Source organism: Cherax quadricarinatus, unplaced genomic scaffold, assembly GCF_038502225.1.
Source record: "Cherax quadricarinatus isolate ZL_2023a unplaced genomic scaffold, ASM3850222v1 Contig148, whole genome shotgun sequence".
Classification (NCBI taxonomy): Eukaryota; Metazoa; Arthropoda; class Malacostraca; order Decapoda; family Parastacidae; genus Cherax; species Cherax quadricarinatus.
Genome location: NW_027195174.1, coordinates 1 through 23,850, shown reverse-complemented (window position 1 = coordinate 23,850; position 23,850 = coordinate 1). Strand labels below are relative to the sequence as shown.

Sequence of the window (23,850 nt, the reverse complement as noted above, 5' to 3'; positions counted from 1 at the left end):
CACCTCAGTCCACTTTGCACAGATGTCCTTAATCTTTAAAGAAGGTACCTTCCTCCATCTCTTCTTCCTCCTCTGCAGCAATTTCCTGAGCTGTGATCTCTTGCTGTTGCAGATGAAGCTCTTGCAGCTCTTCAGTAGTTATCTCTTCCCTGTGGTCCTCCACCAACTCTTCCACATCCTTGCCACTTACCTCCAACCCCAGGGACTTCCCCAATGCCACAATAGATTCCACAACTGGCATAGGCTCCTTAGGGTCAACCCCAAACCCGTCAAAATCCCTCTCTTGATTTCCTTCTTGAATTTGATTGTGTTCCTCGCTTTCTTTACCAAAGGGCTTGCACTAGCTTTCCTTGGGCCCATGGTGACTTATTTAGCAGTTGCAAGCACAAAAAACAATGGATTATTATGAAATGTATTGTATGAACCCGCAGGGTGATGGTCACGTGCTGTTAACCCTTTGACTGTCGCGGCCGTATATATACGTCTCACGAGGTACCGTGTTTGACGTATATATACTCATAAATTCTAGCGGCTTCAAATCAAGCAGGAGAAAGCTGATAGGCCCACATGTGAGAGAATGGGTCTGTGTGGTCAGTGTGCACCATACAAAAAAAATCCTGGAGCACGCAGTGCATAATGAGAAAAAAAAAACTCTGACCATTTTTTTTAATTAAAATGCCGACTTTGTGGTCTATTTTCGTATAGTATTTATGGTTGTATTCTCGTTTTCTTGGTCTCATTTGATAGAATGGAAAATATATTATAGAAATAGAGGTGATTTTAATTGATTTTACTATAAAAAGAACCTGGAAATGGAGCTCAAAGTAGGGGAAATGTTTGATTTTTGCCAATGTTCAAAAGTAAACAAATGATGTCATTGTCCACTAAATGTCCAACTAGCCATTCTAATATGCAGTCATGAATCGGTTGATGTTATTTATACAATTATTACAGTATTGCAGTAGTCTGCATAATAGTAAGTCTTCTATTTTTTGTTTGAATAAAAATTCAGAATAGAAAGCAAGAGTAATATCAGAGGGGCCTGGAGATGTGACTGATGAACAAAGAAAATGTTATTTTAGAGCCAGGAATGTCTGCATTGTTCATTCTGGAACGAATTTTGAAATTGTCATATTTTTTAATTTTCGTGAAATTGGCCAAATTGCAAATTTCTGACCACATTATTGGGTAGTTGAAATCGGTAAATGGGCAGTTTCTTGTACTCAATCGATAGAAAAAATGGAGTTCTAAAGAAATAGCTATGAGTTTGGTCGACTGGAACAACGGAATTAGCCGAAAATAGGGCTCAAAGTGGGTGAAATCGCCGATTTGTAAATATTGCCGAGGTCGCTAACTTCGCGAGAGCATAATTCCGTCAGTTTTCCGTCAAATTTCGTTTTTTTTTGGTGTCATTACAATCGGGAAAAGATTCTCTATCATTTCATAAGAAATTTTTTTTTTTTTTTTTTTTTTTTTTTTTTTTTTTTTTTTTTTTTTTTTTTTTTTTTTTTTTTTTTTTTTTTTTTTTTTTTTTTTTTTTTTAAATTTTGCGACACCAGGAGACACCTCAGGATTGGGTGTTGCGACAGTCAAGGGGTTAAACAATGGCACACTGAGTGCGAATGGTGTGGGAGACTGGCTTTGTGTGCGCGGCGAAAGGCGGACGGGTACCGGGCGGTCACTGAATCAAGTCCAATCACGAACCGCGAGGCTAAATTTTCCGAAAAAACTTGCCGAAAGTCGGATTTCACGAAAGTCAATGCCAACGAAACTCGGGGGTCCATTGTATATTATTCATTTCAGAATCTTTATTACAGTTCTAGGGTATTTATCATGTTTCTGATATCAATTCGGAATAAATATAATAGCGAAATTACACAACAATTTATTAGCACCATGGCTAACATCCGAGGCCCATTACAACTAACCAGGTACTGAATGCTACTACTCGCCTCTCCCTCTCTCATTTAGCTCCTCCCACTTCGTAATGATAGTTGGTGAATTTAATGTATTAGACAGAAAATTAAAAAAAAGTAAATCAATAAAAAATATCGGGAAAAAATTTTGAAAATTCACTTCATGTTCAGATGTATATTACTCACCGCATCATAAAAATAATTTTTGTAAGGTGACTATAATTCCTTGTAGAAACATGATACACTAAAATGTTGCCAGATTCTTTAGCTATTTTTCTGTAAGCTTAACTTGTATGAGTATTTTACTTTTTTATTGTTTTCTGTAATATATAAGAGTTATGCAATTTAAAATAAAGTTATCAAGGTGGAGTTTCATTTTTATTTTATTTTTTCTTTCTAATATGCTGTTTAATTTACCATTTGGCATCATTACAAAGTGGGCAGAGCTGTAGCAGAGGGAGAAGCAGCAGTGTATCAGTAACTCATGATTGCCCATGATGTGTGGAGAGGTATGTCTTTCGGCACTATATAATATTGTATTATTATAAGATTACTATCAGTAAAGTTTATCTACCTATCATATTTATTCCAAAATATTAGGTATAACATAAATAATGTAGAAGCATGACAAAGATTCCCAAATTAATGAAAACTGATATTATGGAAGGGTGGAGGGCGGGGAGGAATAAAAAAAAAAAGTTATCGCGATCATTACTGAAAATGCTACACGCCTGAAGGATAACTATAGAAGATCATTCTTATCCTATGCAAAGACTGAAAAAAAGTGCGATTTTCTCAAAAAAAAAAAAAAAAAATACCAAGTAATCAGCTATGTATGCGTTTCCTGGAATATCTCGGAACTAAGTTATTGACCTATTTTATGTTGTATTACCATTAATAATAAACAGATTGAAAGGAATTTCCTAGCAAACATAAAAATGAATGTGTTAATTTTGGGTGGTGACACTTTCGAAGTGTCAGTAAGGGGTGATTCCTCTATTAGCGACGAATTCATTTACCGATGGGGCTTTAGGCCCATAACTCTGTCGTTAAGTGAGGAGAGGCTGTAATAATAATAATATATTTTATTTTAACATGATACATGTATGTACAAAGTAGTATAATAGTTGGGTGTACATGCCAAAATCCCCTTTATATGCAGAGCATTTCGGGCAAACTTAAAATTAACTTACGATTAATAAGGCAATAACAGTACATATGGTCATTAGAAGAGTTACAATGAATACAAGAGAACTGAGTATTCTATTAAGTCATGCTATATGGCTTTAACTCTTTAACCCTTTCAGGGTCCAAGGCCCAAATCTGGAGTCACGCACCAGTGTCCAAGAATTTTCAAAAAAAAAATTTGTTATTTTTTCTTATGAAATCGTAGAGAATCTTTTTGTGAAGGTAATAAAACAAAAAGTACGAAATTTGGTGGAAAATTGACGAAATTATGCTCTCGCGAATTTTGATGTGTCAGCGATATTTACGAATCGGCGATTTTGCCGACTTTGACTCCTATTTTAGGCCAATTATATTATTCCAATTGACCAAATTCTTAGCTATTTCACTAGTATTACTTCTATTCTATCGATTGAGCACAAGAAATCGCCAAGTCAACTGTTTCAACTACAAAATAAAGTGATCGGAAATTGTTAATTTGGCCAATTTAACACAAAGTTCAAAATATTCCAATTTCAAAATAGGGTCCAGAATGAACAATGTAGGCATTCCTGGCACTAAACTAACATTTCCTCTGTTCATTAGTTATGTTTTGAGGCTTTACAAATAAATTCCATTTTGATTTTTTATTCACATAATGAATTTTTATTCACACCAAAAAATAGAAGATTTACTGTTATGCAATACTGTAATAATTGTATAAATATCATCACCATATTTGTGAATGCATATTAGACCCACCAGCTGGCGTGTATTAGACGTGTGAGGTCGTTTGTTTACTCTTGAATAACATTTCTGCTACTTTGAGCTCGGTTTCAAGCCATTTCCAGTGCTAAAACCAATCAAAATCATCTCTATTTCTGTAATATGTCTTCCATTCTATCAAATGAGACCAAGAAATCGCAAATACAACTATAAAAAACATACGAAAAAACACTGCAAAGTTGCTGTTTTAATCGAAAAATCATGATTTCATTTTTTTCTCTCATTATACACAGTGTGCTGCAGGATCTGTTTTATGTGGTGCACACATACCACATAGATGTATTCTCTCATATCTAGGCCCAAATGTACCACTCACAGTTTATCAGAGTGAGCTGAGCTCATGGCGTAGATCTACGGTTTGGACCCTGAACGTAAAGCCATAGATCTACGGGACGGACCCTGAAAGGGTTAACTGTCGCGACCCCAAATCCTAAGGTTGCAAAATATTACAAAAAACAAAAATTATCTTTTCTTCTGAAATGATAGAGAATCTTTTCCTGATGGTAATGACACCAAAAGTGTGAAATTTGATGGAAAACTTAAAGAATTCCGCTTGCGCAGTTAGCGATTTCAGCGATATATACACATCGGCGATTTTGCCCAGTTTGAGCCCTATTTTCAGCCAGTTCCATTGTTCCGGTCAACCAACCTAATAGCTATTTCTTTAGAACTTCATTTGTTTTATTAATTGAGTACAGGAAACTGCCCGTTTACTGATTTCAGCTACCCAATAAAGTGGTCAGAAATTGGCAATTTGGCTAGTTTCATGCAAATCAAAAAAAAATGCCAGTTTCAAAATAGGGTCCAGAATAAGCAATGCAAACATTCCTGGCACATTTTCTCTGTTCATTAGTCACACCTCCAGGCCCCTCTTATATTACTCTTGCTTTCTATTTTGAAATTTTATTTATAAAAGAAGATTTTTATTATTACAATAATGCAGACTACTGCATTAATGTAATAATTGTATAAATAATGGCAACCCGTTCTTGACTGTGTATTAGAATGGCTAGTTGGAAACTTATTGGACATTGTCATCACTTGTTTACTCTTGAACATTGGCAAAAATCACGCTTTTCCGTTACTTTGAGCTCAATTTCAAGGTCCTTTTCATCGTGAAACCAATCAAAATCATCTCTATTTCTGTAATATTTCTTCCATTCTATCAAATGAGACCAAGAAAATGAGAGTACAACCATAAATACTATACGAAAATACACCTCAGAATCTGCGTTTTAATCCAAAAACACTTTGAGTTTTGTTTTTTCTCATGCACTGCATGCTGAGGGATTTTTTTATACTGCGCACACTGACTACACAGACGCATTCTCTCACATGTGGGCCTACCAGCTTTCCCCCGCTTGATTTAAAGCCACTAGTATTGTGGCATATTAATACATCAAAAACACTGGCTCGTAAGACGTCTTTGTACAACAGACAGTCAAAGGATTAATACGACTTGTAGAGAAGACGTATGTTTTTTATTATTAACCTTAGGCAGATACAATGGAGTGAATAACAGTTGAGATGATTACAGATACTGAGAGCAAATGTATGTTGATTATATTGATGAAAAAGCTTTATCTATTCAAATTCAGATTCAATTTTTTTATTTCCTTGCAAGTTTATGATGTAGTTGACATGTTGTAGTAAGTATATTTACATAGGTAGTTTACAGTGAGGGTTTACAATTGATTTGTAGTGCAAAGAGAGCCACTGTCATGCTTTGGCATTACGGGCAGTCTAAACTTTATAATAGATTACTGATTACTTAACATTAGATGTACAAAGCATAGTTTGATCAGGTTGCACTAATTGTACAATAGGTTATACAACTATTAACCCTTTCAGGGTCCGTGCCATAGTTCTACGGCTTTCAGTTGAGTGTCCAAACCATGAGCTCAGCTCACTCAGATAAGCTCTGAGCAGTAAATTTGGGCCTAGATATGAGAGAATACATCTGTGTGGTAAGTGTGCACCACATAAAACAAATCCAGCAGCACACAGTGCATAATGAGAGAAAAAAAACTGAGACATTAATTTTCGATTAAAACAGTAACTTTGCAGTGTTTTTTCGTATAGTTTTTATAATTGTATTTGCGATTTCTTGGTCTCATTTGATAGAATGGAAGATATATTACAGAAATAGAGATAATTTTGATTGGTTTTATTAATGAAAATGGCTTGAAACTGAGCTCAAAATAGCGGAAATGTTAAATTATTGCCAGTGTTCAAGAGTAAACAAATGACCTCACACGCCTAATACGCGCCAGCTGGTGGGTCTAATGTACATTCACAAATGTGATGATGTTATTTATACAATTATTACAATATTGCATAACAGTAAATCTTCTATTTTTTGGTTTGAATAAAAATTCATTATGTGAATAAAAAATCCAAATGGAATTCATTTGTAAAGCCTGAAAACGTAACTAATGAACAGAGGATATGTTAGTTTAGTGCCAGGAATGCCAGCATTGTTTATTCTGGACCCAATTTTGAAATTAAAATATTCTTTGGAACTTTGCTTTAAATTGGCCAAATTACCAATTTCCGATCACTTTATTTTGTAGTTGAAACAGCTGTCTGGGTGATTTCTTGTGCTCAATTGATAGAATAAAAGTAATACTAGAGAAATAACTAAGAATTTGGCCAACTGGAGTAATGTAATTTGCCTAAAATGGGAATCAAAGTCGGCGAAACTGGTGATGCGCAAATATTGCTGACACATCAAAATTCGCGAGAGCATAATTTTGTCAGTTTTCCATCAATTTTCATACTTTTTGTTTTATTACCTTCAGAAAAAGATTCTCTACCATTTCATAAGAAAAATAACAAAAGATTTTTTTTTAAATTCTTGGACCCTGGCGTGCACTTTGACATTTGGCCTCTGGACCCTGAAAGAGTTAAATATGTTATTCAACATTAGCACTAGGTTAAAATATGAGAATTTATTGTACTCTTGGCATTTACTTTTGAGGTTCTGAAGATAGGGGAGTATTACAGTGAGCTGTCATATTTTGAGACTGGAAAGAGTGACTTGGTAGCTTTGTAGGTAAAGTTAAGTACCGAGTATGTATTTACTTTTGGGTGAGTAGGTGGTTTTTAAGAAGTGTCTTGAATTGATGTTCAGACAGGGTTCCTTTGGTATTCACTGGTAATGAATTCCAAATTTTTGGGCCCTTTATGTCTATAGAGTTTTTAAATGTGAGATGGACACTGGGAACATCAAAGAGTGAGCAATGGGTTTATATACGAGTGTAGTGTTCTGTGTATGTAGTAGGCACAGTAATAAGTATGGATGTTCTTTATGGTGAGTATGTTTATGTAGTAGGTTGGTAGACAGCAACCACCCAGGGAAGTACTACCGTCCTGCCAGATGACTGTGAAACAAAAACCTGTAACTGTTTTGCATGATGGTAGGATTGCTGGTTTCTTTTTCTGTCTCATAAACACGCTAAGATAACAGGGATATCTTGCTACTCCTACTTACACTTTGGTCACACTTCATAGACACGCACATGCATATATATATATACATACATCTAGGTTTTTCTCCTTTTTCTAAATAGCTCTTGTTCTTTTTATTTCTTCTATTGTCCATGGGGAAGTGGAAAAGAATCTTTCCTCCGTAAGCCATGCGTGTCGTATGAGGCGACTAAAATGCCGGGAGCAATGGGCTAGTAACCCCTTCTCCTGTATACAATTACTAAAAAAGAGAAGAAGAAAAACTTTATAAAACTGGGTTGCTTAAATGTGCGTGGATGTAGTGCGGATGACAAGAAACAGATGATTGCTGATGTTATGAATGAGAAGAAGTTGGATGTCCTGGCCCTAAGCGAAACAAAGCTGAAGGGGGTAGGAGAGTTTCAGTGGGGGGAAATAAATGGGATTAAATCTGGAGTATCTGAGAGAGTTAGAGCAAAGGAAGGGGTAGCAGTAATGTTAAATGATCAGTTATGGAAGGAGAAAAGAGAATATGAATGTGTAAATTCAAGAATTATGTGGATTAAAGTAAAGGTTGGATGCGAGAAGTGGGTCATAATAAGCGTGTATGCACCTGGAGAAGAGAGGAATGCAGAGGAGAGAGAGAGATTTTGGGAGATGTTAAGTGAATGTATAGGAGCCTTTGAACCAAGTGAGAGAGTAATTGTGGTAGGGGACTTGAATGCTAAAGTAGGAGAAACTTTTAGAGAGGGTGTGGTAGGTAAGTTTGGGGTGCCAGGTGTAAATGATAATGGGAGCTCTTTGATTGAACTTTGTATAGAAAGGGGTTTAGTTATAGGTAATACATATTTTAAGAAAAAGAGGATAAATAAGTATACACGATATGATGTAGGGCGAAATGACAGTAGTTTGTTGGATTATGTATTGGTAGATAAAAGACTGTTGAGTAGACTTCAGGATGTACATGTTTATAGAGGGGCCACAGATATATCAGATCACTTTCTAGTTGTAGCTACACTGAGAGTAAAAGGTAGATGGGATACAAGGAGAATAGAAGCATCAGGGAAGAGAGAGGTAAAGGTTTATAAACTAAAAGAGGAGGCAGTTAGGGTAAGATATAAACAGCTATTGGAGGATAGATGGGCTAATGAGAGCATAGGCAATGGGGTCGAAGAGGTATGGGGTAGGTTTAAAAATGTAGTGTTGGAGTGTTCAGCAGAAGTTTGTGGTTACAGGAAAGTGGGTGCAGGAGGGAAGAGGAGCGATTGGTGGAATGATGATGTAAAGAGAGTAGTAAGGGAGAAAAAGTTAGCATATGAGAAGTTTTTACAAAGTAGAAGTGATGCAAGGAGGGAAGAGTATATGGAGAAAAAGAGAGAAGTTAAGAGAGTGGTGAAGCAATGTAAAAAGAGAGCAAATGAGAGAGTGGGTGAGATGTTATCAACAAATTTTGTTGAAAATAAGAAAAAGTTTTGGAGTGAGATTAACAAGTTAAGAAAGCCTAGAGAACAAATGGATTTGTCAGTTAAAAATAGGAGAGGAGAGTTATTAAATGGAGAGTTAGAGGTATTGGGAAGATGGAAGGAATATTTTGAGGAATTGTTAAATGTTGATGAAGATAGGGAAGCTGTGATTTCGTGTATAGGGCAAGGAGGAATAACATCTTGTAGGAGTGAGGAAGAGCCAGTTGTGAGTGTGGGGGAAGTTCGTGAGGCAGTAGGTAAAATGAAAGGGGGTAAGGCAGCCGGGATTGATGGGATAAAGATAGAAATGTTAAAAGCAGGTGGGGATATAGTTTTGGAGTGGTTGGTGCAATTATTTAATAAATGTATGGAAGAGGGTAAGGTACCTAGGGATTGGCAGAGAGCATGCATAGTTCCTTTGTATAAAGGCAAAGGGGATAAAAGAGAGTGCAAAAATTATAGGGGGATAAGTCTGTTGAGTGTACCTGGTAAAGTGTATGGTAGAGTTATAATTGAAAGAATTAAGAGTAAGACGGAGAATAGGATAGCAGATGAACAAGGAGGCTTTAGGAAAGGTAGGGGGTGTGTGGACCAGGTGTTTACAGTGAAACATATAAGTGAACAGTATTTAGATAAGGCTAAAGAGGTCTTTGTGGCATTTATGGATTTGGAAAAGGCGTATGACAGGGTGGATAGGGGGGCAATGTGGCAGATGTTGCAAGTGTATGGTGTAGGAGGTAGGTTACTGAAAGCAGTGAAGAGTTTTTACGAGGATAGTGAGGCTCAAGTTAGAGTATGTAGGAAAGAGGGAAATTTTTTCCCAGTAAAAGTAGGCCTTAGACAAGGATGTGTGATGTCACCGTGGTTGTTTAATATATTTATAGATGGGGTTGTAAGAGAAGTAAATGCGAGGGTCTTGGCAAGAGGCGTGGAGTTAAAAGATAAAGAATCACACACAAAGTGGGAGTTGTCACAGCTGCTCTTTGCTGATGACACTGTGCTCTTGGGAGATTCTGAAGAGAAGTTGCAGAGATTGGTGGATGAATTTGGTAGGGTGTGCAAAAGAAGAAAATTAAAGGTGAATACAGGAAAGAGTAAGGTTATGAGGATAACAAAAAGATTAGGTGATGAAAGATTGAATATCAGATTGGAGGGAGAGAGTATGGAGGAGGTGAACGTATTCAGATATTTGGGAGTGGACGTGTCAGCGGATGGGTCTATGAAAGATGAGGTGAATCATAGAATTGATGAGGGAAAAAGAGTGAGTGGTGCACTTAGGAGTCTGTGGAGACAAAGAACTTTGTCCTTGGAGGCAAAGAGGGGAATGTATGAGAGTATAGTTTTACCAACGCTCTTATATGGGTGTGAAGCGTGGGTGATGAATGTTGCAGCGAGGAGAAGGCTGGAGGCAGTGGAGATGTCATGTCTGAGGGCAATGTGTGGTGTGAATATAATGCAGAGAATTCGTAGTTTGGAAGTTAGGAGGAGGTGCGGGATTACCAAAACTGTTGTCCAGAGGGCTGAGGAAGGGTTGTTGAGGTGGTTCGGACATGTAGAGAGAATGGAGCGAAACAGAATGACTTCAAGAGTGTATCAGTCTGTAGTGGAAGGAAGGCGGGGTAGGGGTCGGCCTAGGAAGGGTTGGAGGGAGGGGGTAAAGGAGGTTTTGTGTGCGAGGGGCTTGGACTTCCAGCAGGCATGCGTGAGCGTGTTTGATAGGAGTGAATGGAGACAAATGGTTTTTAATACTTGACGTGCTGTTGGAGTGTGAGCAAAGTAACATTTATGAAGGGATTCAGGGAAACCGGCAGGCCGGACTTGAGTCCTGGAGATGGGAAGTACAGTGCCTGCACTCTGAAGGATGGGTGTTAATGTTGCAGTTTAAAAACTGTAGTGTAAAGCACCCTTCTGGCAAGACAGTGATGGAGTGAATGATGGTGAAAGTTTTTCTTTTTCGGGCCACCCTGCCTTGGTGGGAATCGGCCGGTGTGATAATAAAAAAAATAAAAATATGTTTAGACTTTTGAATATTGATGGAGTATGCTGTCTGAAGTGGGAATTTGTTATTCTGACTGCAGCCTTTTGCTGGGTTACTAGTGGTCTGAGATGATTTATTGTTGCTGAGCCCCATGCACAAATTCCATAGGTGAGATAAGGGTAAATGAGTGAGTGATACAGGACAAGGAGAGCTGGTTGTGGAACATAGTACCGTATCTTTGATAGTATGCCTACGATCTTAGAGATTTTCTTGGAAATTTGTTGTATATGTGCCTGAAATTTGAGGCTACTGTCAAGGGGGATTCGTATGAATTTTCCCTCTGTGAGTCTTGTGACAAGTGATCCGTTTATCATTATGATAAGTGGAACATTTGTAGCTCTGTTTCCTAACTGAATGAAATAGGTTTTGTCAGTATTCAGAGTAAGCTTGTTAGTCATCATTCTGGTAGATATTCTCTAATTCAGCATTTACAGTGTTGGCTAGTATGGCTGGGCTTATGTGAGAGAAGACGTATGTAGTGTCATCTGGGTTTGAGTAGTTGAGATGCATTTGGTAGGTCATTGATGTAAATGAGAAAGAGAAGTGGGCCAAGGACACTTTCCTGTGGGAAGTTAGCTTCATTTGTGTACACACATTGGCTTCTGTTGCTATAGTATGACTTTAGGTAGTTGAGGGAGTGCCCTCGTATACCATAGTGTGTTAATTTTATTTTTTTATTTATTATCACACTGGCCGATTCCCACCAAGGCAGGGTGGCCCGAAAAAGAAAAACTTTCACCATCATTCACTCCATCACTGTCTTGCCAGAAGGGTGCTTTACACTACAGTTTTTAAACTGCAACATTAACACCCCTCCTTCAGAGTGCAGGCACTGTACTTCCCATCTCCAGGACTCAAGTCCGGCATGCCGGTTTCCCTGAATCCCTTCATAAATGTTACTTTGCTCACACTCCAACAGCACGTCAAGTATTAAAAACCATTTGTCTCCATTCACTCCTATCAAACACGCTCACACATGCCTGCTGGAAGTCCAAGCCCCTTGCACACAAAACCTCCTTTACCCCCTCCCTCCAACCTTTCCTAGGCCGACCCCTACCCCGCCTTCCTTCCACTACAGACTGATACACTCTTGAAGTCATTCTGTTTCGCTCCATTCTCTCTACATGTCCGAACCACCTCAACAACCCTTCCTCAGCCCTGTGGACAACAGTTTTGGTAATCCCGCACCTCCTCCTAACTTCCAAACTACAAATTATCTGCATTATATTCACACCACACATTGCCCTCAGACATGACATCTCCACTGCCTCCAGCCTTCTCCTCGCTGCAACATTCAACACCCATGCTTCACACCCATATAAGAGCGTTGGTAAAACTATACTCTCATACATTCCCCTCTTTGCCTCCAAGGACAAAGTTCTTTGTCTCCACAGACTCCTAAGTGCACCACTCACTCTTTTTCCCTCATCAGTTCTATGATTCACCTCATCTTTCATAGACCAATCCACTGACACGTCCACTCCCAAATATCTGAACACGTTCACCTCCTCCATACTCTCTCCCTCCAATCTGATATTCAATCTTTCATTACCTAATCTTTTTGTTATCCTCATAACCTTACTCTTTCCTGTATTCACCTTTAATTTTCTTCTTTTGCACACCCTACCAAATTCATCCACCAATCTCTGCAACTTCTCTTCAGAATCTCCCAAGAGCACAGTGTCATCAGCAAAGAGCAGCTGTGACAACTCCCACTTTGTGTGTGATTCTTTATCTTTTAACTCCACACCTCTTGCCAAGACCCTCGCATTTACTTCTCTTACAACCCCATCTATAAATATATTAAGCAACCACGGTGACATCACACATCCTTGTCTAAGGCCTACTTTTACTGGGAAAAAATTTCCCTCTTTCCTACATACTCTAACTTGAGCCTCACTATCCTCGTAAAAACTCTTCACTGCTTTCAGTAACCTACCTCCTACACCATACACTTGCAACATCTGCCACATTGCCCCCCTATCCACCCTGTCATACGCCTTTTCCAAATCCATAAATGCCACAAAGACCTCTTTAGCCTTATCTAAATACTGTTCACTTATATGTTTCACTGTAAACACCTGGTCCACACACCCCCTACCTTTCCTAAAGCCTCCTTGTTCATCTGCTATCCTATTCTCCGTCTTACTCCTAATTCTTTCAATTATAACTCTACCATACACTTTACCAGGTATACTCAACAGACTTATCCCCCTATAATTTTTGCACTCTCCTTTATCCCCTTTGCCTTTATACAAAGGAACTATGCGTGTTAATTTTACGTGCAACAAATCATGGTCAGCTATACCAAAATCCTTAAATAAACCAATGATGATTCCCAGAGGGACTTCTTTTTTCTCAAGAGCAGTGTATATTAGTTCTAGCATGTGTATAATAGCATTCATGTTTTTATTAGACCTGAATCCAAACTGATGGGTTTCATATGTTGTGGGAGATGAGGTAGGAATAGATCTACCTATGAATTAATTTTTCAAAGATTTTAGAGAGAAGGGGTAAGTTAGATATTGGCTTATATTGCTCATGATATTGAGCAAATGCATGTATAGATTTACATATGTATTTATGTATTTATAGTAATTTTTTTTTTTATTGAAGGTGCTACTTATGTGCTGGTCAATCAGTACATGTGTGTGTGTACTCAGCTACATTTGCAAGACTTTACTGTCAACTCTTATTTGTTGTTTTTTCTTCAACTTCACCTGTGTCCTCTTGATTCTGGTCCTCTTAACTCTGTTATCCCTATCAATTCCTCTTAAAAATTTGTCATAATCAAGTTTTCCTTAGTGCTTCTCTGTGACAAGGTTTCAGGTTTATATGCTTCAGCTGCTCCCTCTAGTGCATTCCTCTCAATTCTGGTACTTGTCTCTTTGCAAAACTTTGGTCTATGTCAAACTTCTGCATTTGCTGTACCAGTGTTGGCTCCATGCGACTTATTCACTAGATAATTGGCCAAGTATATACTGCATACTCCATAATGTTCTGAAGGATTCCTTTATTCCACTAATAAACTTAAACTTAATATTGACAAAACTTACATTATGTTTGGGAGTAGAGCAAATGAGGGCCAGCTAAACAGTATGCTAAACATAATTAGGGAAAATTTCTGGGTCTGCACCTTGTCAGAAACTTGAAATTCAACACCCATAACCAACATGGTTTAGTCTGCCTGAAATGCCTCGGCATGATAGTGGATTTCTTTGCACTTGCAAATCAGTATTGTAATTACACATAGTAAACTATGCATGAAATAGACTCCTTATAACATGTAATTCACACATGGTAAATTTTGCAAAGAAATAAAAATTTGATTTTGAATTTGTTGAGACTCTTGAATGATGCTGTATGGTTTGCTAATATTGAATATGCTGCTGACTTGATGTGGTTTATGGTGCTCTGCTTGGTGTTATATTTATGGTGCTCTGCTTGGTGTTATATTTATGGTGCTCTGCTTGGTGTTATATTTACCCTGGGTCCTTTTTTACTTTACTGTTATTATTTACTTGCAGCTTCTCAGTGTTGTATGATACTTTGTGTCCAGTTTACCCTCAGTGTCAATATGCATGACCCTGCATGTCTTACAATATGCATGACCCTGCATGTCTTACAATATACATGACCCTGCATGTCTTACAATTGATCTCTGGAAGCCACATATTAGACCATACATCTCCAGCATATTGGGGTTTTGCTGGAATCTTTTTTTTTTTTTTCTAGCCTCTGTTTTTATTTTTCTCATTATTTTTTCTTTGAACACACCAGCCGGTGTGGGATGTATTGAAAAACGAAACACTTTCACTGTCATTCATTCAGTCACTGTCTTGCCAGAAGCTTGCTGACATCACAGCTTGGATGACCTTCTGAACTTCAACATCCTCACGCCCCCTCAGAATACAAACACTATTGTTACCTTGCTCTCACACCAACATCATGTTAAATCATGAAAACCACTTGACATTGCTCACTCCTGTTGAATCTTATTTGATTACTCCTGGGGGCTTAAGTAGCTCTTCTTATTGTACATTTGTATCATTATTATTGGGAATTACTGTGATTATAGGTATGTACAGTTCTATCATGGTGAAATAAAATATTATTAATATTATTGGCAGGTCATTGATATTTTCTTGGCTCAGGATAAGGCCTATTACTGGTCTTAGGTGAGGTGAGGAAGCACTAGGTACTCTCTCCAATCCTCCCACTTCAGTTCTCTCTGTGAATGTTTGCTTTCCACTTCTAGGGTGCAGTATTCCTTAATGCTTAGAGCTATTAGAAAGCATTAACATAGATATTATACTTGGTATAAAAGGTTTTATTCAGGAAGTAGATGACATACAGTAGACCATCATTTAGCACGAGTTTATTTGGCACGATTTGGGTATAGCACGATTGAAGAATTGCGGCACAATTTTATGTAACGTCGTATGATGAATTTAACACGGTTCAGTTTGTGGGAAGGAAAAAAAACTTCCCTTTCCCTCAAGCGGCTGCCATGTTGTGGTTCAGCGGGAAAGACCTCCCGCTGTCTCCAGTCACACCCCCAACACCACCCAACCATCCTAGCATTTGTACTTCATACGTGTCCAGTCCAACTTCTCTGCTACAAGCTTGTGATTGTGAATTGTGTTTTGATCTTTTAATTGCTATATCTTGTATCTGCCAAGCAATCATGACACCCAGTAGGCATACCAGTGTTGCTCAAAGTGGCAAGAAAAGGTGTAAGCATTTCATTAAGTCTTAGAATTAACGAAGGAAACAAAGATATTAGACAAGACATCCTGTTGCCATGAGGTGTTACTCTGCAGACATAAAAAGTGGTAAACATAAGTTTGTGTGACTGACTGACTGACTGAATGACTGATTGACTGACTTACTGAATGACAGACTTACTGAATGGCTGACTGACTGAATGACTGACTGACTGAATGACTTGACTGACTTACTGAATGACTTGACTGACTTACTGAATGACTTGACTGACTTACTGAATGACTTAACTGACAGAATGACTTAGACACTCCAGTACAACCATCAACTTAAGTACCAGAACCTCTACCATCCACCTCAGTCCAGTAGGACCACAACATAACTCTCCACTCTCTTCACAATCATCCACTAAGATCAGCACCCACAATTTAAGGTAAGAAATATTGTTATTTCTGTTACATTTGTAGTCTTAAGCAGTAAAAACAACATAATACATAACATTGAACTACAATTACATGTTCACTTTTATTTTTGTAAGATGTGGAGGCCTAAAAAAGTTGTTTGGGGTTTTTGGGGCTATCAGGAACATAACCCTATTTTTCCCACAAGTTCTTCAGTTCATCTAACACGGTTTTTTTTTTATCTTACACGGTGTTTTCAGGAACATAACTACCGTGTTAAATGACGGTCTACTGTATTACTGAAAATGTTCAGTCATTTAGAAAGGATAGAGCAAGAGAAGTTTTCAAAAGGGATGTACAAATCTAGGGTAGATGAAAGGTGGTGTTGATGTCCTATGAAGGGTTAGAAGGAAAGCATGAAAGAGTTTGAGGTAAGAACTTAAACATCCAGCTGGGATATGGAAGCACATTAAAGTAGATGGAACATGTTGTAGTTTGTATTTAATGTTCATTTGTAGTGTAGACAGAGTAATAATGAAGTTGATGAGGCAGGAAGAACAGTCCCTGTACTCTAAACAGTAAATGAGTAGTTATGTTGGGATTGATGTCAATTCAGTTCTGGGAAACAGTTGAGAATGAGGAACGGTAAATGTGTTTCCTTTCTTTGCTTAATATCATTGTAAATGTTCTGTGCTCGTACTGAGTAATATTAATTGAAATATTACCTTAAATCAATACTCTTTTCAGGCACTTGCAGATGAGAATGAGTTTGTTCGAGAGACTGCGCTGAAAGCAGGTCAGAGAATAGTAAATACATATGCTGAGTCAGCAATTACTTTACTGCTGCCAGAGCTGGAGGCTGGACTCTTCCATGATAACTGGAGAATAAGATACAGGTAAGATAACGTTGTTATTATGCAGCCTCTTTAATGGTAACTGCAGAATAAGATACAGGTACCTAGGTAGTAGGCTGGTAGACAGCAACCACCCAGGGAGGTACTACCATCCTGCCAAGTGAGTGTAAAATGAAAGCCTGTAATTGTTTTACACAATGGTAGGATTGCTGGTGTCCATTTTTCTGTCTCATAAATGTGTAAGGTTTCAGGTACATCTTGCTACTTCTACTTACACTTAGGTCACACTACACATACATGTACAAGCATATATATATACATACCCCTCTGGGTTTTCTTCTATTTTCTTTCTAGTTCCTGTTCTTGTTTATTTCCTCTTACCTCCATGGGGAAGTGGAACAGAATTCTTCTTCCGTAAGCCATGCGTGTTGTAAGAGGCGACTAAAATGCTGGGAGCAAGGGGCTAGTAACCCCTTCTCCTGTACAAATTACTAAATTTAAAAAGAAAAACTTTGGTTTTTCTTTTTGGGCCACCCTGCCTCAGTGGGATACGGCCGGTTTGTTGAAAGAAAGAAGAAATATATGCAGTGGTCCCTCGATAATCGTAAGGCTCAATAGTCGTAATTTTCGAAAATCGTAACGTTATTTTCGTCAAAACATTGGCTCGTGAATCGTCGTTTGACTCTCAAATAGTCGCTCGTCTGGGACGTGTACACACAGCCCTGAGCTGTCTTACACTCCGTTCCCAGCCAGTGTGCCATTGTTTATCAGTGAGTGAGGATGATCCCACGAGTTCATATGATACATTTCATAATATTCCATTTATTTTAGTGCTTGAAACTGCTAAATAAGTCACCATGGCTCCAAAGAAACCTTCTAGTGCCAGCCCTTTGGTAAAGAATGTGAGAAACACACATAATTTAAGAAAAAGTTTGTAGAAAAATACAAAGGTGGTGGTGGTAGAGTGGAAGCAGTTGTGATAGTGGTTGATGGTGGTATAGAGTGGTAGTGATGGTGGTAGCAGTTGTAATAACATACAATGGTAGAAAGTGGTAGTGATGGTGGTAGCAGTTGCAATAGTGGTAGAAGGTGGTAGTGATGGTGGTAGACGGTGGTAGTGGCTGTGATGGTGGCAGAGGGCGCCTTCTTCAGTGATTCAGCAATACTACTAACTCCTCCAATGTTGTTGGAGTTATATAGGGCTACAGAAAACACCGCCGCCCCAGCTGCTGCTTCACCTCCATTATGGATGGCTTACTCTCAATGGCCCTTATACACCCAACAACACAACACAACACAACACCTTGTGACATACATAATGACTTATTTTATTCATTCTAGAGTATATTCCATGTTTCTATGTTATTAGTGTTGTTTATTATGTCATATTAGTTGAATTGTGATAGATAAATAAGCCGCAGAGTTGATATTAGTGTCATATTCTCCAACAATAAACTCGCCATCCCTCCTCACACAACCAAGTCTTCAATAAAGGTTAGTGTGATGTTAAATAAGAACATAAGAACTTAAGAAAGGAGGAACACTGCAACAGGCCTGGTGGCCCATACTAGGCCGGTCCTTCACAAATCCAACCCACTAACAGAACAAATGCTACCCAAGCAATAAGCTCAGGTGCAAGTCTGACTCAAATCCAACCCCTCTCACTCATGTATTTATCCAACCTAAATTTGAAACTACCTAAGCCATAGCTTTTAGAACATAAGAAAGGAGGAACACTGCAATAGGCCTGTTGGCCCATACTAGGCAGGTCCTTCACAAATCCAACCCACTAACAGCATAACTGCTACCCAAGCAATAAGCTTTGATAAACCTATTTACTCATTTGCAAGCCCGATTCAAACCAACCCCTCTCATTCATGTATTTATCCAACCTAAATTTGAAACTACCCAATGTTTTAGCTTTGATCACCCTACTAGGCAGACCATTCCACTCATCAACTACCCCTATTACCAATGTTCATTTACATTTTATTAGGGCTTTACATTTATTTGGTATTCCTTTCTGCATGTAAATCTATATTTTTGCTTGGGAAGTGACCCGTGAAGTGACCTAGAGTCCTTATGGAGGGGGATTTCCCTTCCGAACAATAACCTCTCTTCCCACTCTCCTCCTCCCTGTCTTCCGTTCATCAACAACAACCTTCAATAAAGGTAACTGTCATGTTGAATGTTCATTCTTTTGTGTGTGTACATCTATCTTTTAGGTAAAAAAAAAATTATTGATACTTCTGGGTGTCTGTAATGAATTAATTGGATTTACATTGTTTCTTATGGGGAAAGTGGATTCGAAAATCGTCAATTTCGATATTAGTCACAGTTCCAGGAACAGATTAATTACAAAAAACGAGGGACCACTGTATATTATTTATTATTTATTAACGCATCGGCCGATTCCCACCAAGACAGGGTGGCTCGGAAAAGATCAACTTTCAGCATCATTCACTCCATCACTGTCTTGCCAGAGGGGTGCTTTACACTACAGTTATAAAACTGCAACATTAACACCCCTCCTTCAGAGTGTAGACACTGTACTTCCCATCTTCAGGACTCGAGTCCGACTTGCCGGTTTCCCTGAATCCCTTCATAAATGTTACTTTGCTCACACTCCAACAGCACGTCAAGCATTAAAAAATATTTGTCTCCATTCACTCCTATCAAATACGCTCATGCACGCTTGCTGGAAGTCCAAGCCCCTCACACACAAAACCCCCTTTACCCCCTCCTTCCAACCCTTCCTAGGCCGACCCCTACCCTGCCTTCCCTCCACTACAGATTTATACACTCTCAAAGTCATTCCGTTTTGTTCCATTCTCTCTACACATCCGAACCACCTCAACAACCCCTCCTCAGCCCTCTGGATAATAGTTTTTGTAATCCCACACCTTCTTCTAATTTCCGAACTACAAATTCTCTGCATTATATTCACACCACACATTGCCCTCAGACATGACATCTCCACAGCCTCCAGCCTTCTCCTCGCTGCAACATTCATCACCCTTGCTTCACACCCATACAAGAGTGTTGGTACAACTATACTCTCATACATTCCCCTTTTTGCTTCCATGGACAAAGTTCTTTGTCTCCACAGACTCCTAAGTGCACCACTCACCCTTTTCCCCTTATCAATTCTCTGATTCACCTCATCCTTCATAGACCCATCTGCTGACACGTCCACTCCTAAATATCTGAATACATTCACCTCTATACTCTCTCCCTCCATTCTGATATCCAATCTTTCGTCACCTAATCTTTTTGTTGTCCTCATAACCTTACTCTTTCCTATATTCACTTTTAATTTTCTTCTTTTACATACCCTACCAAATTCATCCACGGACCATGCAACAGGTCACGGCCATGCGGGCCCTCGCCAGCCCTAGGTCAGGGGCCAGCCAGGACATTCTCCGATTGTTCTACATGCAGGCGGTGCGCTCTCTTATCGACCATGGGGCACTTACCTTGGTCCATGCGCACCCTTCACACCTCTGAAGACTCGACGTCGTCCAAAATTCTGCAGCTCGGATCATGCTGGGCGAGCCGAGGTGGACGAACATCGTGCCACTGAATCATGAAGCTCAACTGCAGCCCCTACGCGATAGGATCGCCCTTGTGGCCACCAGGAGGGTGGCCAAGTATGTACAACTCCCTGGTGGAGAGAGACTGTTGCAGGACCTTCTTGATCGTCAACAGGGAGACCTCAGGGAGTCTTCCGGCCGGCTGTGGGTGTGGTCGGCGGCAGATGTAGCGAGCAAACTCCTCCCCATGGCGCTTATCGTGGACAAGGGCTGTGACCGGCCTGTGGTGGGGTACTCTGTACTCCCGCCCTGGGCACCAGAAGCAGCTGTGGTCCACATCCAAGACCTCCCAGTTAGCAAGCGTCGCTGTCCACAACACGTGCTGCAGCAAAAGGCTGCAATGAGTATTGCAGCAGCAGAGCACTCTGGGTGCACCGTATATTACACCGATGGTTCCCGGGATCCAGAGGCTGGCCGCACAGGTGCCGGGGTACACAATGCCACCCTGACGGCTGGATGGCGACTCCCGGATCACTGCACCATCCTACAGGCAGAACTCCATGCCATCCAGAGGGCCCTGCAACACGTGCTCCTGGATCATCGGCGACCCCCAGTCATTCACGTCGACTCCAGGGCGGCGATCCAGGCCATCATGCACAGGGAGCCCAGGGACAACATCCGGCTAATTACTGCCATCAGGAAGGACCTGCTGACACTTAATGAGCAGGGACAGCAAGCAACAATCAACTGGATTCCGAGCCACATCGACCTCGCTGGGAATGATGTGGCGGATGGCGCGGCGAAGTCAGCAACTCTTGAGGCCCAGCCAGCGACCACCATCGCCATCAGCCGCAGGCAGGTAGACCTGTGGGCAGCCACTGCAGCCAGACGCCCGCTACCAGGGCTGGGCACGTTGCGAAGCCGGATCTGGTATGACAGGGCGACCCGAGGGGAGCCCCCGCCATGCATGCGGAGGCTAGACAGGAAGTTGCAGGTAGGGATCCACCGGGTGCGACTTAGCTACCCTACTGCCAGAAGACTCATCGAACGCATGCGAGAGGAGCGCTGCTGCCATTGCAACCAGATGGTCCCCAAGCCACTAGTGCACTACCTCCTCGACTGTCCCACAACGGTGCCACTCCGATGGAGGCACTTCCCAATGGCACCTGGGGACCCGACCCGAGAAAACACCGCAGCCTGGCTGGTGTACCTGGCCGTCCGAGACCTGTGAACTCTCATCCCCATCCTGGCTGCCCACCCACCGCCTCGATGATGATGCCACATACAGACAAGGATTCGCCACTACCTCTCCATCTTTTGACTCTCCTACTCTTCCTTTCTTTCACTCCCGTACCTCCCCTCCCCCACCGCTTAAAAAAAAAAAAACCAATGGAGCCTGTACCTGTTTACTAGGTAAAAGTCTGAACTTACCTAGAGCCCATGCCACACTATCAACAACTTGATGGGGCAACAAGCGCCCAAAGACCCTGGGTCCTAGAGACGCCTGCTGATGAAGCCCAAGTGGACGCCTGCTGACGAAGACCAAGTGACGCCTGCTGATGAAGATGAGAAGTGAGATGACACTCCCCTCCGGGAAGTCGCCGCAAGAGAGATGATGATGTTACCCTCCAGCCGGAGGGCCCAAGAAAGAAGACAGAAGAAAGAAGTTGATGAACGACACCCCCAGCCGGGGGCCACAGCCGGGGTCACCATATGGAGAAGACCCGGGCCGGAAGTACCGGCGAATCTCTAATGAATGAATGAATGAATGAATGAATGAACTCCACACCTCTTGCCAAGACCCTAGCATTCACTTCTCTTACAACTCCATCTATAAATATATTGAACAACCATGGTGACATCACACATTCTTGTCTAAGGCCTGCTTTTACTGGGAAAAATCTCCCTCTCTCCTACATACTCTAACCTGAGCCTCACTCTTCTCGTAAAAATTCTTCACTGCTTTCAGTAACCTACCTCCTATACCATACACCTGCAACATCTGCCACATTGCTTCTCTATCCACCCTGTCATACACCTTTTCTAAGTCCATAAATGCCACAAAAACCTCTTTACCCTTATCTAAATACTATTCACCTATATGTTTCACTGTAAACACTTGGTCTACACCCCCCCTATTTTTCCTAAAGCCTCCTTGTTCATCTGCTATCCTACTCTCTGTCTTACTCTTAATTCTTTCAATAATAACTCTACCGTATACTTTACCAGGTATACTCAACAGACTTCTTTCTTTCTTTCAACACACCGGCCGTATCCCACCGAGGCGGGGTGGCCCAAAAGGAAAAACAAAAGTTTCTCCTTTCACATTTAGTAATATGTACAGGAGAAGGGGTTACTAGCCCCTTGCTCCTGGCATTTTAGTCGCCTCTTACAACACACATAGCTTACGGAGGAAGAATTCTGTTCCACTTCCCCATGGAGATAAGAGGAAATAAACAAGAACTAGTAAGAAAATAGAAGAAAACCCAGAGGGGTGTGTATACATATGCTTGTACATGTATGTGTAGTGTGACCTAAGTGTAAGCAGAAGTAGCAAGACGTACCTGAAACCTTGCATGTTTATGAGACAGAAAAAACACCAGCAATCCTACCATGTAAAACAATTTCAGGCTTTCATATTACATTCACTTGGCAGGACGGTAGTACCTCCCTGGGCAGCTGCTGTCTACCAACTTACTACCTAGCACTCAACAGACTTACTCCCCTATAATTTTTGTACTCTCTTTTATCCCCTTTGCCTTTAGACAAAGGAGCTATGCATGCTCTCTGCCAATCCCTAGATACCTTACCCTCTCCATACATTTATTAAATAATAGCACCATCCACTCCAAAACTATATCCCCTCCTGCTTTTAACATTTCTATCTTTATCCCATCAATCCCAGCTGCCTTACCCCCTTTCTTTCTACCCACTGCCTCACGAACCTCCCCCACACTCATAACTGGCTCTTCCTCACTCCTACAATTTGTTATTCCTCCTTGCCCTATACACAAAATCACAGCCTCCCTATCTTCATCAACATTTAACAATTCCTTAAAATATTCCCTCCATCTTCCCGATACCTCTAATTCTTCATTTAATAACTCTCCTCTCCCATTTTTAACTGTCAAATCCATTTGTTCTCTAGGCTTCCTCAACTTATTAATCTCACTTCAAAACTTTTTCTTAATTTAAACAAAATTTGTTGATAACATTTCACCCACTCTCTCATTTGCTCTCTTTTTACATTACTTCACCACTCTCTTAGCCTCTCTTTTTCTCTCCATATACTCTTCCCTCCTTGTATCACTTCTGTATATACGTTGGAAACTCTGCTTGTGAGCGCATCCACATGCGAGTTTTTCCAAATACGAGCAGTTGATGGGTCGATTTTTTGTTTCCATACGCTAGCAAAATTTCCATAAGTGAGCAGACCTCAAGGCAGGTTCCTTGCACTATCTCCACCCCACCTTCAGAGTGCAGACAGTGTACTTTCTACCTCCAGGACTTAAGTCCAGCAGAT

At 40.3% G+C, this 23,850-nt stretch overlaps 1 protein-coding gene across 1 annotated transcript in view; it reads left to right on the top strand.

Moving 5' to 3' along the window:
- Positions 1–16,836, top strand: part of l(3)80Fj (lethal (3) 80Fj) — a gene marked incomplete at its 3' end in the record, with an annotated part of 271,490 nt that extends 254,654 nt beyond the window's left edge. The window contains 1 exon segment of the mRNA XM_070080109.1: positions 16,688–16,836. Within this exon segment, the coding sequence (XP_069936210.1) occupies positions 16,688–16,836 (149 nt within the window).
- Between the last annotated feature and the right edge of the window lie 7,014 nt (positions 16,837–23,850).